General features: G+C 32.6%; 1 protein-coding gene across 1 annotated transcript in view; it reads left to right on the forward strand.

The window, feature by feature from the left end:
• Positions 1 to 9448, forward strand: part of LOC124362164 (ras-responsive element-binding protein 1) — a 46001-nt gene extending 36553 nt beyond the window's left edge. The window contains exons 5-7 of the mRNA XM_046816416.1: positions 238 to 3755; positions 4306 to 5173; positions 5899 to 9448. Coding sequence (XP_046672372.1) covers positions 238 to 3755; positions 4306 to 5173; positions 5899 to 6276 — 4764 coding nt within the window. The 3' untranslated portion in view covers positions 6277 to 9448. The remainder of the gene's footprint in view (positions 1 to 237; positions 3756 to 4305; positions 5174 to 5898) is intronic.
• The last annotated feature ends 5801 nt before the right edge of the window (positions 9449 to 15249 follow it).

The raw sequence follows: 15249 nt of genomic DNA on the forward strand, positions 1-15249 counted from the left end.
TTTTAAGAACAAATTATATATTTAATACAGTCATTTTCAATACCAACTCAAATATAGTTTTAAGTACTTTCTTAGTAACTAATTGCAAAGTCTAGGTCATTCAAGAGCTTATTAACTGTCTGTATATTAAAAGGTTCCTTTTTGATTATATTTAAAATAACAAAAATGTTTAAAATCTAGACCTTTTCTTGATAAACTGTAAAAATTACTGTAAAACTAAGTGTTAATCATTTACAGGTGCTGAGTTCTGCAAGTTCTCTGGATCGTCACATGTTGGTGCATTCTGGAGAGCGTCCGTTTCAGTGCAAAATCTGTGGCATTTCATTCACCACCAACGGCAACATGCACCGCCACATGCGCACACATGCCTCCAGTGAGAATGGTGATAGCTTTAGCTATGAGAGTGATGCTAGCTCTGACAGTCCAGGCTCACCCAAAGCTCCCTCTCCTGCCCTAATAAACGTGAAGAGAAGACGAGTTTCCAGAACAACATCAGAATTCAATAACAATATCATAACACTTTCGCCTCCTTCGAGTCAAGAGACAAACAAGAGGAAGTCTGATTCTGAAGATTACATCTCCACAAGGAAAAAGAAATGCGACAAGAAATTTCTAACAGAAAAATTTGACTGCGTCTTGTGTGATAAAACTGGCTTTCTCTCCTCGAATCTCCTTGAGACCCACATCGAAGAATGTCATCCAGACTACAAAGCAAAGTGTGATCCCTGTAATCTTGTTTTTAAGAGTCATCGAGTATTGAATCTACATCGATACATGGTCCATTATGCAGAAGTGAAGAAGCACTCTTTGGCAAATACAAAACAGGAAACTATTGGATTTAAAGATTTGACATTTGTTGATTTTTCAAGTGAAAAGTTTCCTCACATTGCCAGAGCAATGTGTGAGCAGAGTGTGCACCATGCTAGCAGCCTGTATCACAGATTCCAGTGTGACAAATGTGGTCGAGCATTTCCATGTGGATCTGCCCTCAGTATCCACCGTCAAGACTGTGGGCAGGAGAACTACGCATCATCTGGGGAGAGCTGCCATCAGGACAATGACTTGTCCTCTAGTGACAATGACACTCCAACTGATCTTAGCAGTGGAGACAAGAGAATGTCTTGGGGCAAAACTAAGGTCTCTGACAGCTCTGATGAAATTGAAGATGAACACAGAAGATACAATTTCTTTGCATGTCTCGATTTACAGAACAAGTCAGTAACAAATGTCCAAAATCATGATAATTCTCCTGGAAATGAGAAGTTCAAAAGAGAATCTTATTACAAACATAATAATACAGAGGGCAGGGATCTCGCAGATATCCAGAGCATTATCTCAGTTACATCAGCTGGAGGCCTTATACATGACTTGTCCAAGTCGCCTCAGCCCACAGTGCTAGAAGTCACCCCTCCAGACTCAGGCTCACGAATTGGAGTCTATGACTCTGCTGTGAATGATGAGGAACAACAGGATTGTTTTGCTGCAGAGTTCAGGAAAATGAAGTTGCGAGGGGAATTCCCATGTCGGCTTTGCAGTGCCATATTTCCAAACTTAAGAGCTTTGAAAGGCCATAATCGAGTACATTTATCAAGTAGTAGTGGTCATAACTCTGCCCCCTACAGGTGCAATATGTGTCCACACTTCAGTTCTGACAAATCTGCTCTAATTAGACACATGCGTACACATAATGGTGATAGACCCTATGAATGTGCTCTGTGTCATTATGCTTTCACCACAAAAGCCAACTGTGAACGTCATTTGAGAAACAGACATGCAAAAATGACCCGAGAAGAAGTTAAGAAGTCTATAATTTATCATCCATCAGAAGATCCTACTAATGAAATTGAACACAAACCAAATCGAGATGATGTTAAGCGCTCCTTATTTTCTGAGAAAGATACACCAAAACATATTGAAAATAAGGAGAGCATTAAAACAGTAGAGAGATTACCAAATTTCATTAAACATACTGGAGAAAAGAACTTAAGTTCTTTTGAGACAGTTCACCAACAAAAACCACCATCTGCATTTATACAAGTACAAAAGATGACTTATGGCCAACAGTTTGGTGGAATAGACAATGGGCAGAGAAAATGTTTAGATGTAGGCACAATGACTTATGAAGATACTGAATCAGACCATGCAACTGACACTCCTGTTAAAATGGAAATTGAGCGTGATGTACCATTGGACCTCTCCATGGATGTATTAGACTTAAGTAAAAAGAAAAACAGTACACCAGAAAAAATTAAAGATAAAGAATTGAGAGACAAGCTTGAGGAGGCTGGACCTCAAGATCTTTCAAAAAGATCAAACTCTGCTTTCGAAAATAACAACTACCCACTCAGTATTGAAACCGCAGAGAGACCAAAATTATCTTCAAATCTGCCTCCCAATTATCCTCAAGAACTACAGATTTCTACTCCTTCTCCGCATCATTCTTTTGAAAGAGAAAGTCCTGTTCCTCCCAATCCAGCTATGATACCAAAAATAGATCTTTCTAAATTTTATAGTCCAAGTGCCCACCCTTTCTACTTGAACAATGCTTCCACATTTCCACCATTCAGTACTACTGCATCTTTACCCCAAGGTCCTTACTCACCTTACTTTATTCCTCCACCTCCACCTGTTTTATTCCCAACAAATACTAACCAAGACTTTGTTGAGATGAAAGAAAGGCTTCAGAAAGAGCTGATTCGAGGTTTGCAGCTAACTTCTGGAGGATCTCTTGTTTTGGATCAGATTGCCATGGCTGATAGAATTCAAGCACTTCATCAACAAGCAATGGCTGAATTTAAATGGCAGATGGAAAACAACAAAGAAGAAAGAAAGTCTTTCTCCCCTTCATTGAACAAAGATGTTAAGCAATTAGTTCATGTAGAAAATGAAAAAGAAGTCAGGAACCAAGAGATACACCAACCAACAGTGCCTGAAAAGCTAGCACCACCTAAACCAAAACAAGACACATCAGCTTCAGTCAAAATGGTAATTAAGAATGGTGTTCTTATTCCAAAACAAAAACAGAGAAGATATCGTACTGAAAGACCTTTTTCATGTGAACATTGTTCAGCAAGATTCACTCTAAGGTCCAATATGGAAAGACATATCAAACAACAGCATCCACAATTTTGGACTCAAAGGCAAAGGAATGCAGCAAATTTGCCAGTGAGGAGAAATCACTCCTTGTCTTCTAAAGTACCTCAGTCTCTGCTTAACCATGGGCAGTTTTACTCTCACAACGGATTACCAGGATATAATGTAAAATCAGAGGATGAAGTATCTAGATCATCTGCTTCAAATGATCATGCTGTAACTGATAAGTTAGGTGTTGCCTCAGAAAATAAAATCTGCATATCTGAAGAAGTTAAACATGCCATAGCACAACAGTTAAAATCAAAACATACTTCAAATGATAGCAATGAGGATGATAATGACGATGATCTCATGGATGAAGAAGAAGATGAGGATTTAATCATAGATGAAGAAGCTAGAGATGAAGAAATAAGTCAAGCTGAAAATAATAAAAAACTTGAAGAAGAAATAACATTGCGAAAAAAGTTATCAATGAAAGAAGAAAACCAAGACCTTGCTAGTGTTTCTCGTCTGCTAGACAATGCATCAACACAAACATTCCGTCAGTACTTCCATTCTGATGAAGATCATCCAGGAGGAGAAGGAAGTGAAGAAGATGAAGAAGGCCTGGTGGCAGCAGGCAGTGCTAGTGAAGGCTGCAATTCTGGCAGTGATGAGAACCGGTAAGTTTATTTTTGGTATGTTTACTGTGATACCACATAGTAATTGTCAAGGATTTTTATGATTAATTCAGTTATCACTAAATTGATCTGAAACAGCATAGTCTTTTCATTATTTTATGAATCAGTTACCGTACTTTATCAAAATACCCACATTACTGTGAATGGTCAAATTAAATAACAGAAATACGATTTGGATTGCATATAGCTACTCTGACAAGATTGTAATGGCTGGGAATGTTCATTACAACAAAAATCTAATTCAGTCCCTTTATCAACATCTAGGTGATAAATTGTTATCATTATTTCATACTTAATAATTTAGCTTTTACCAATCTTACATATGAGGACTTATAATGTAAATATTATTGCGTGAAGCAAATCTTAGGTGGAATTTTAAAATGTTTTACTCAATTATTTTTATGTTTTGCATCTCCAGTGAATTTGCTCTCATCCTCTCTCTATCATGTAAACTTGTATATTCATTGAAGTTATTATATGAACATTTCTAGTAATTTAATTCATTTATAATTAATTAGACACAACTTTGCAGGTCTGAATCCGAGAATAATAGTGGACCGAGCACAACAGTGGTCAAAAAGAAGAGTGCTTACTCACTAGCCCCTAACAGAGTGTCCTGTCCGTACTGCTTCCGCAAGTTCCCATGGTCATCGTCACTTCGTCGTCACGTCCTCACCCACACCGGCCAGAAACCTTACAAATGTTCCTTCTGTCCCTTGTTGTTTACAACCAAGAGCAACTGTGACCGTCACCTGCTGAGAAAGCATGGGGGTGGCACCCCTGCATCAGTGGACAATCAACCTACTGCCCCAGTTGGCAGTGACTCCTCCGCAGCCCCTAACTACACTATGAGGAATGTTCCTGAAAGGCCCTACAAGTGTAAAAGCTGCCCCAGCTCAACATTCTCCACACTGAGCAATCTAAAGAAACATCTTTCAACAAAACATCAGAACTGCAGGAGTGAAGGAACGCAAAGTGGGTATGAAAGCCAAGGCAGTGTCAGCGAGGAAATAGAAGTCGTGGATAACGAGCAATGTAAAAACGAACGAGAGGTAGAAAAGGAAAAAAGAATCCCCATTGATCCCAGAGAAATACATCCAGGTCATTCTTCAGAAAGTGGTCAGTTTTATAAGTCACATCCTACCCTTGTGGACCGGAACCTAACGACAGCCTCACAGCCATCAGATTTACCTTTCAAATGTCACCTCTGTGAAGGGAGTTTTGGAGAAAGGCAGGAGGCACTGGATCATATCCGAGACCGCCACTATGATGATTTCCAGCTTTTGGTGTCCAAGGGAGCTTTGGAGGCTTCTGTTGAAGATATTCCAGGCCCAGAGGAGGGTGGGGAGGAAAGCCTAGAACAGCTTCGTGGAAAATTCCCTGACTATGCTAATAGAAAGGTAAAAATTCACAATAAACCTGCCATTTATTTTTAAATGAATTTTCAGCATTATTTTTAGCAAAGATTTCATAATAATTACATACTACAGTAAACTTGTGTTTTAAGTGAATACAAACACAATTATTATTAATCATGTTAGCTTCCATATTTTATGCATTGGTAAACCTTTGATTTCTTGTATCCACCATTTTTAGTTTACTTTGTCATCATTCATCATTATTTCTCTTTTTAAACATTATTCCTTTTTTCCTCTACAGAAAAAACAATAATTTGGTAAAATTATCTACAAAGTAAAGACAGTATTAGGACTATTAAACCCTTAGTACTTTTGTTCTACTTTGTTTTATTAATATTGCAGAATACCTAACTTTCAGAATGTTTAAAATGTATTTGTAATAAATTTTCTTAAGTATAATCAGTTGACAAAAAATAAATGCTTCATGCAGTTTATAAGCCTATGGGTCAGTTTTTTCTGTAGATATTTTATTATATACACAGAGAAATAAAAATTGTCCAGTCCCTTGAGAGATGGTCTTTGATGATGCTACATCAATAATATGATGACAATAATATTAATATGCTATATCGTTATTTAATTAATCCTAAAATCAAATTACAAATAAGATATTTTTATAAAAACTGTTCAGCTAATTTATACAACCATAGATTTTCTTAAATATACTTTCGTCAATATCAAACAAACTATATCAACTTGTGTTGCAGGTGATGTGTGCCTTCTGTCTACGCCGTTTCTGGTCTGCTGAAGACTTGCGACGTCACATGCGTACCCACACAGGCGAGCGACCTTTCTCCTGTGACATCTGCCGCCGCCGCTTTACACTTAAGCACAGCATGCTTCGCCACCGCAAGAAGCACAACGGTGCTGCACCCGAAGAGACTTCCCCTGCCAGCGATGACGATGCAGGTCACACGACCAATCATAACAACAACAATGTCAAGCCATGGCTCGCCAAACGAACAGAGGACGAGTCAGATCTCATCAGCAACCTGCTTGGTATTCAGGACAAAACAATCGTTGACAAAATGCTTTTGTCAAAGTCAGCTGATGACGCAGCGAAACTGCTAGGTGTTCAGAAATAAGGAACTCTGTTTACGTGTAACATTTAAGTTAGCAAGAACTCAATTAAGAATCTCAACAAATTCTTAGCAAATGTCATAAATAAAGATGAGCCTGTACTCATTGACATCAGAAAGTATTCTTGTTTCAAATTCAAGTATTATTAATAGTAGGATTCTTTCTTTCCAGGATTTTATTGAAAACATTTTTTTCATGCCATTTTTTTAATGTATTTTATTTTTAAATAAGCTAGTCAAAATTCACGATACTCCCGTGCTTTATGGTTTAGTATTAAATATAGGTGGTTATGTCAATGGGACAAAATGTGCCGTTGTATATAGTAGCTTGCTTTGTATCTCCATGTCCTTTCCAGTTGAAGATTCATCATTTATTCATTTTATTGTTGTATGTGCCTTAAAAAATTATTTGAGTGGGAAATATTTTAATTTGTACAATTTATATTCCTGTGATATGATAAGCAAATAAAGGTAGTTAATTGTATTAAACTTTGAATATAACATTAAACTATATTTTTAGTGTTTTATGTATACAGGTAAAGAGCAATCTGTGTGGTAAATGCAAGCAATAATATTGTTTGTATGGTTGAATCTTTCCATTTGGCATTATTATCAAGAGAAAAAAAAATATAATTAAAACTTTGGAGCTGTATTAAAAATTAATAATTGTTTTTACAATAGACAATGAATATATTATAACAAAACTCTGTCAGTGTTTGTATATTTATAAAAACACATTTAATAAAGCAGTACTTTCACAGTTTCCAGGTTATTTTCTTTATTTAAATGAGTTTTAAAATGTACTATTTAAAACTACATGTGCTTTAGGATCAATATAGATCCATACAAACAAATTACAGTTGAACAATAATAATTTGTTGTGACATATTCATTGTCTTATTAAAATATTTTATTGATGTTATACTCTCAAGCATTCATTTGAAGCTGTGCTTTTTTGAGCTTTTAATTTGATGTATTTTGTTGATTGCCAGAGTGCTTTGTTTCTGATAAAACTTCAAAGCGTAATGACAAATAATCCGTAAGATATCTCAGGCATAAACATAATGCAAGTTGAAAATATTTCACCCGACAATTTAAAATCCAGTAGGAAATTTCTGAGACACTAGGCAATGATTTTAGTTCACAATTAGAACCACTATACTACTATAAAATCGTTGCCTGAGGTGGATGTAAGGGATTATGGATGAATCTGAGTATGATAAATGATATTAATCCTCAAAATATTAGATACAATCTAAACTATAAGGAGCACCACAGTGTTGTGAATTTGTTACTGAGAGAAAGTTTTGATACAAAGAGTAAAAACTCGTTGGGCAAATTAATATTTTTACAACTTAAGATATTTGTTACATTTTACCACTTTGGCAATCAGTGAAATTACATCATTAACATTTCTATTGTACAATTACTATCAGATCTATTTGTTATTTTCAGAATTTTTATCTGTTGATTTGAAATAATTGACCATGGCTATAACTGTTTTTCTATAGAAGTTATATGCAATATGTTTAAACAGCTTATAGATCTTTAATTAAGCCTCTGTGAGGTTTACTCATTATTAGTTGTTTTAAAGGATTCGTTAAAATAAAAATTTATTATATGAGAACCAAGTGATACAAATGTAATTCTTTAAAAAGTTTATTGAAAATGATTATTATTATCAGGAAAGTTAAAATGCGATATAACTTTGGCTAATATTAATATTTTTTTGTTTCTTTACTTAAAATCTGAAATTTATAGGGAATTTATGTAGTTAGTTAATTTGAATAAATAACTTTCTCCCATATGGTTCCATAACAACATGAAGAGTTGTATGATCTTTACAAGAGCAAGGCTGACTTGTAGATATATGTAAAACACTCTTCACAGATGAAACTTTGGTCTGTAGCAGTGGTTTTAATACCTTTTGCAAAAATCTTGACAAAATCTAGTAAATTTAAATGCTTTTACTACATATACTTGCAACGTTTTATGTATAATTCTAGAAATACAAGAGTTGTAAATCACTGTTGGATTTCGGGTATAAGTAATATGTGTCATTTAAACAGTACCAGGATAACACTAAAGGCAGTTGTAGCTGAAATTAATATTTGACAATTGTTATTTTATAACAGTTCTGTTAATAATAAGCACAAAAAGGAGAACATTTTATTATCTGAAAAGCAATATGTGATGTTTTGATAAGCATGAACAAAGAAGGTTTAGGTACAATATCCAAGAGAATTGAGAAAAACTTACTTTTAAAGAACAAAAATTTTTCTTATTGGCATATTTTCTTATTGAAAAAAAATAAACTTCAATATTTTGAGAAGTCAATAGTCTGTACATTTACTTCTCGTGTAGAATTCATATGCCTTATCTGACTGCTGTATTTTCCAAGCTTTTGTTAATGTATGTCCTTAACTTATAATTTATTAATCCTTGGACTTTACCTTTAATATTTTTTCTCTGAATCTGATGGAGGAGGGATATCTTTAACTCAGGAGGAAAGTGTTTGCTGACATAAATAAATATGTACAGTACATGAAAGAATTGTTTTAACTTGAAGAATATTCCTTGTAGTCTTGGTGAAATAGTTTCTGAAATTCTATTGGTACTACAGACCTGTGGTAGTTTATGAATACAGCCAAAAGCATGATTTAAAACCAAAACAAAATAATCCAGATAGAAATTATTTTTGTATAATGTCTTGATTTCAGTTAAAAGTTCTCTGAGTTTATCAAGTTTACAGACAGGCTACATTGGCATATGAAGGTCATCACCCATTATTCTAATTTCCAAAATGATATGGGAGAAAGTTAGTTCCACTTTATTCTTATGTTTTATTTCACTTAAAATTTACTAAAAAACAAATTTTACATTAATACATTTTCAGCAGTATTTAATTTATTTGATGTATGGTTGTGTTTGTTAGATTAGTCATCAGTCTAGTATTTTCTTATTGACCATTCCAAAGATTTAATTTTAAGGTCTGTACATAGCTATATTTGCAATAAAATATATTTATTAAGTATGTAAATAAGAGGTTGTATACTTTCCGAGAGATGAGGTTTACTTTTGCTGTTGCTCTCATCCACTTTTCACCTTTGTTTCTAAAGTTTATATTTTTTCTGTTACTTTATGCTCTTGAGAATCTTATTAAATGTGATTTCCATTAGATGGTTTAGTTTATTACTACCTACCAACCTACCTACTACTAACCTAGCAATATGTTTCATTTCCTTATTTTATTTACATTGCACCTCTAATGGGTTCTGATTCATACTGATGTGTGGGGAAATGATATCCAAGTACTTCTCGTTGTTCTTAGTATCAATGTGGTTAAGTCGCTGTCAAAGTATAAAGAGACTACATTTTGGTGTTTGGCTTATAATGGCATTCACCTTGTTGTTTCTTTTGTTGTAGCGACAAATTTTCTACTTAGTTATGCAGGCAAATTAAACAGATATTTTCCACATTATTTAACCATTACTAACCCCTTGGATTTTTATTTTACTTTATTTTTCACAATGATTTTTGAACTACTTCTGTGCTCTAGCCAACTGATTAGAGGAATGTAGCTTTTAACGTTTATACTTTAGTGATAATGTTAGTGAACTGATGCCAGCTGTGTGTCTGAAGATCTGCTTATAACAAGGAGTTTAAAACTGTGGTATAAATAGAAATAATAAGATTTACAATTTCTACGCAGTATAGAATTTCCTGTAAGAAACTATATATATACAGAATGTAAATTATAAAACACTAGTATTCACGATAATTATCAGTTTTTATAGTAAAACATTTATAGAATCGTAAATAGCCCGTCAGACTCACAATTGCATAATTTTTAAGGTAAATTCATTTTTTTTAATATCCCTTGGGGTGCATGAATAAAAATGAAAAAAAACATAAAATATTTGTTTTTGTGCAAAATTTCGAAGCCTACATACCTTAGGTATGTAACCTTTCTCTTTATACTTAGATGTTTGAAGTAAAAAACCGATTACGGGTTTTGCCATTATTTTTTAAAACACCAAATAAAAATTTTCAGATAAATGCTGATGTCATGAACGTATTTTAAGTCAGTTGCCACCTTTTTACCTTAGATTTTATTCCATAACCTTTAATAAATTATTTGTCTTTTTAGTAGTTAGATACGTATTCTTTGAAAGACCTAACCTTTTTTACTTATTTGGCAGGAAAAAAACGTTCAATCTATATTTAATCAAATACCTATTTACATTCAGATTTTTCAGATGGAAAAGTAAAATTGTACATTTACCTACCATAACATAATTTGAGTTATGTTACCTTGCTATCAAAATTATTAAATATTTAATTACCACATAAATCACTAAGTCTACTAAAAACAACCATAGTCAAGAATTAAATTGTTAAAAAATAAAATATTTTTCTTAATTATGTTACAACAATAAAATGACAATAAATTTGAGAATCTAAAAGTATACTTAGTAACCTTAGTTGGTTGGTCCCACTTGACCAATCAGAGCAAAGGCACCGTTCAAATGTAATACCTATCTACCAAAATATTGATCAAAATTATTTGCATAAAGATTAATTTGGTCTAATCTGTACGTATCTTAATGCATTGATATTATTAATCTTATTATACTTTATAAATCTAAGTAGCCTTGGAAATGCTAATAAAAATGTAAACTTTAAAAGAGAATCATGGTTATTGAGGGTTATTCTTAGGAGATAGATATATGCCACCACGGACCTTTTTGTAGGCCTTTTTAAAATTTACAATTCTGTAGTACATTATTTTGTTATAAGTTGTAAGGTTATAAAGTCAATATTAACAATCAAAGTGCTCAAATATTTATATATATATTGCAAATATACAAACTTTTCTCTACTTTCTATGATAACAATATTGATGCATAATATTTAAGATCCTGCCCTAGTTCATAACGAAGCCGACAGTGAAAACCATATCAAAATCCGTTGAGTAGTTTAGAAAATATTGATGCACAAACAGACCAACACAAAAAGCGACTTTAATTTATATTATGTATTGATAAAGGAATGAATATCATAAAATATTATACTTGTCATCAGCTGTTATGTAGAATATTTTCAACAAAGAAATAAAATTTATAAAGACAATTTATATTTATACTGATTATCTTTTATTTAGATTGTCTGGTTGCCTAGATTTAAAAATTAGCTGATGTATGATTACAAAATTCTATAAATTTATTAAAGTTAAATTAAGTTATAAATGAAAATATCCTTTTTGGTTGAGACAATTGCGAAATGATTTTGACTATGTTGAATTGCATATGCAGATATGGTTTCTCATAATCTTGGCAATCAATATGAAACAATGATTAGTTATATTGTTTTTTAAAAGAATGAATATCTTTAAACCTGATAGATAAATTACATGTTCTTTTTTCCTAATTCATGTCCGCTATTATTCGTACATCAGACTATGAAAGTTGTGATTTATTCATGCAAATAAAAGCAAAGAGACATTGCGTACCGTGACCATACAGCTGTCAAAAATATTTACTATCTTTACAGTAAATAAATTATCTTTAAATTATTTATAAAAGCATTTGTGGGTGGTATGGGAATGAAAATATGCTTGTATTTGATTCCTATACCTAATTAATGCTGCTAGCAGTTACCCATGGCTTTTCATGCAAATTCATAAGCTTTGCAAATGAAAGATTGTGGTTAAACCAATTAAACATATGGTAGTGATGTCATAAAGCAATGTTTACACAGAGTAGTTGATAACATTTGACAGGCTCTTTCAATAATTATTTCACAACTTTATTGAAAGAGCCAATATGGGAATTTTCACTACTTCAGATACCAGTGGGACATAGCCCGGAGGGATTTTCAAAATGAGAATAGGTCTATATATTCAAACCAGAGACCCTAAGAATGTCCATGTAAAATTTCAATACAGTCGATTGAATAGTTTACAAGTGAATGCAAACCAAACAAAAATGGCACTTTCGCATTTATAATATTTGGATTAGGAGATAGTAAGCAATAATAAGTACTAATAATATGTAACACTCTGTAGATTTATACCGAGTGATGAAGAGTACTGTCAATATGATTCTGCACTGTAAGGTGCCTGCCGCAGTCATATGTTAAACTACTGGACTATAACAGCTGTTTAGCTATAATATTATGTAGTCAACACTCTCTGCGGCTATACACTGAGGATTCTTGACACGGTTAATGCACTGAAATAGCATCCCTCAGTTTCAATATTTCCCAGTTATTTAATACTAATGCATTACTGATCCATTAGAGCAATGTTGAAAGTGTTTAACACCAATGTTACTAAGGATAACCAGCTTTTGGATATTTTCTATTTTTAATGCTACAAAAATAAAATACTGCATTTTGAGGGTTGAAAGTATTCCTCAGTAATAAACTCTAAAAGAAGATCTAATGTACTATGTACATCCAGATAATGTACATCCAGATACTAAGACAAAGAGGTTAAGACAAATTCAATTCATTTATTTTAAATGAAAACTCTGTATTTTAAAATGAAAATGGTATCCCTCTTATTTTTGAGATATTATTGGTTTTAACGTAAGCAATAAAACTTCACAGCTAGGAATGTACTTATAAACTAATTTGTAGAAATGTTTGACTTAGCAAGGTAAGATATATCACTGCTGGCTATATGCCATATACAATTTCACATATATTTAATATTTTTTAGTTGTACGTCGTATTAAGTATTACAATTGGGAAGCTGGTGTATGCGTTTATATAGAAAGGTCTGCTAAATCATTAGAGCTACGGTTGTATCTAGACTCCACGTCCTGTGGGTTAGAATTACAAAACACCAACGAACATGTTTTATCCAGTACCTCAGTATATTTACAGTGCTTAGAGTATACTGGAGTATAACGTTTTTATGAGCTTTAAACAACTTAATATTCTATTTCTGGAATTAGACGTATTTAAAATATAATTATCATTAACTGAATAAATTGTATTTTTTAGTTTCTCAATTACCCAAACCACATTATATCTCTTTATTTTGCACTTTTATTTTAGTTGTTTGGTTAAGATTAATTTTGTTTTAAGAGTATTTAAATATTAATGAATCTGTAAAGATAGTATAAATAATAAATCGAGTTAATTGTCATGATAATGGTTAGCTAATATATGTTTAAATCTCAGAAAGCATAAAAAATCATGATACAACTTTAAAACTATATTATTTAGATGTTAACAGGAACATCAACTATTTTTGACAATCAAGGTTAGCCTGAAAGTTGTCCTATTGCCTAAAATATACAATTTATTTTTTTAACCCTTCCTAAGCATATAAATAAATACTTTATTACTGTCAAAATTGTATACCAAGTGATGCTGAGTATTGTCAATATGATTCTGTGCTGTAAGGCGTCTGTCACAGTCAACATTGGTCATTTGTGTCCTGAATCAATTAAGAATGCAATGGATGAAGGATCTAATGAAGATTAGAAAGTACACTGATAAGAAGTTTATTTGCAAAGAGTGATCGGGCTTTCCTGGCTGGAACTAAGGTTTAGTACAAATAAGTCCTTTTTTGTTTCAATTTTGTCAGAATAGAGAGAGTGGTTATTATTCAGTGGATCATTATTATCCAGTGGTATCATTCTTGTGAGGTTATTGTTTTTTGAAGTGTTTTGTGAAATTTTGGTGTGTTTGGTGTTGTTATACAGTTATTGATTTTGAATTGCTTTGTCACTGTTACTTTTAAAATAATATTCTCAAATTATTACTGCCTACGAGTAATAATGCCTCGTAGTTACAACAATTAAGTAGAAATGATATTTATTTGCAGGCTTTGAATAAAAATTATAATGTGGCAGAAAGGCGGTTTAATGTTGCACATCCTGTTTTAATGTTTACATGGTTTTAGTTAGTTTTATTTATTTATTCTTTATTTTTACAAGCAATTTTAGTTGAATAAGAACAAACATTCCTCTATTGACAGTAAAAACTCTTTTAATTTCTTATTAAAAATGTTAACAGCAGTTTTCAACTCATATGGCAATTTATTTGGACCATTACACATAAAAGAATGCTTTAGGATTGATTTATTGACTTTTGGCGGTCAAAACATTCTCTGCCTATACTTCTAGTACCGTAATATAAGTCCGTCTTTCCTAAATTACCACTTTCAATTTAAAATAGCCTAAGTACCTTAAATATGAATAGATGCTGCAAATGTAGTATTTTAAGTTTAGCAACAATTGGGAAAGAACTGTTACACCTTTTTTTGTGAGAAATCATTTTTATAAAATGGTTTTGTACAACAACTCTTAATTTCTCTATGAGATATTTTTAAAAGTACCTCCAAGCAAACTAACTTGTATTGTAATCTTGATTCGAACAGCAAAATACAGTTTTTAACAAATGTTTGTCACAAAAAATACAGAAAAAGTAGAATTTTTTAGTTGAAGATTTTAATTTATATTGAAAAACTGTTACATGCTTTTCCCAAGTTAGCCTCCGGTCAAGAATGACTCCTAGATATTTAAAATTATCTTGTTTTTTAATATATTTACAATTACATAGATCAACGTCGCCTCTACTAGTAAATTCGTGAAATACAAGCTCAGAATGAAAGTTGAAATCGTTAAATCCAAAATTTACATACTTTGTTTTCTCAACATTTACAAGCATTTTGTTGGTAAGACACCAATAAAAAAAAAAAAAACAAATCAGCATTAATTTGTTTAAATAATAATTCCGTATTCTTCTGGAAATAAAAGAAGGCAATATTGTCGGCCAAGGCACTAGCCTTGCCATTGAAATTGAGTTCTAATAAATATCAGAAAGAGTGTGGCAGAGATAACATTTCCCTGTGGTACACCTGTAGTGACGGGCAGTGGCACGCTGACAGCATGAACCAGCTTAGGACCATACTCTGCACTTCCATTTTTGAAAAATGGGGCTGTAAACAAACACAACTGTAGG

Source organism: Homalodisca vitripennis, chromosome 1 (assembly GCF_021130785.1).
Source record: "Homalodisca vitripennis isolate AUS2020 chromosome 1, UT_GWSS_2.1, whole genome shotgun sequence".
Taxonomy (NCBI): Eukaryota; Metazoa; Arthropoda; class Insecta; order Hemiptera; family Cicadellidae; genus Homalodisca; species Homalodisca vitripennis.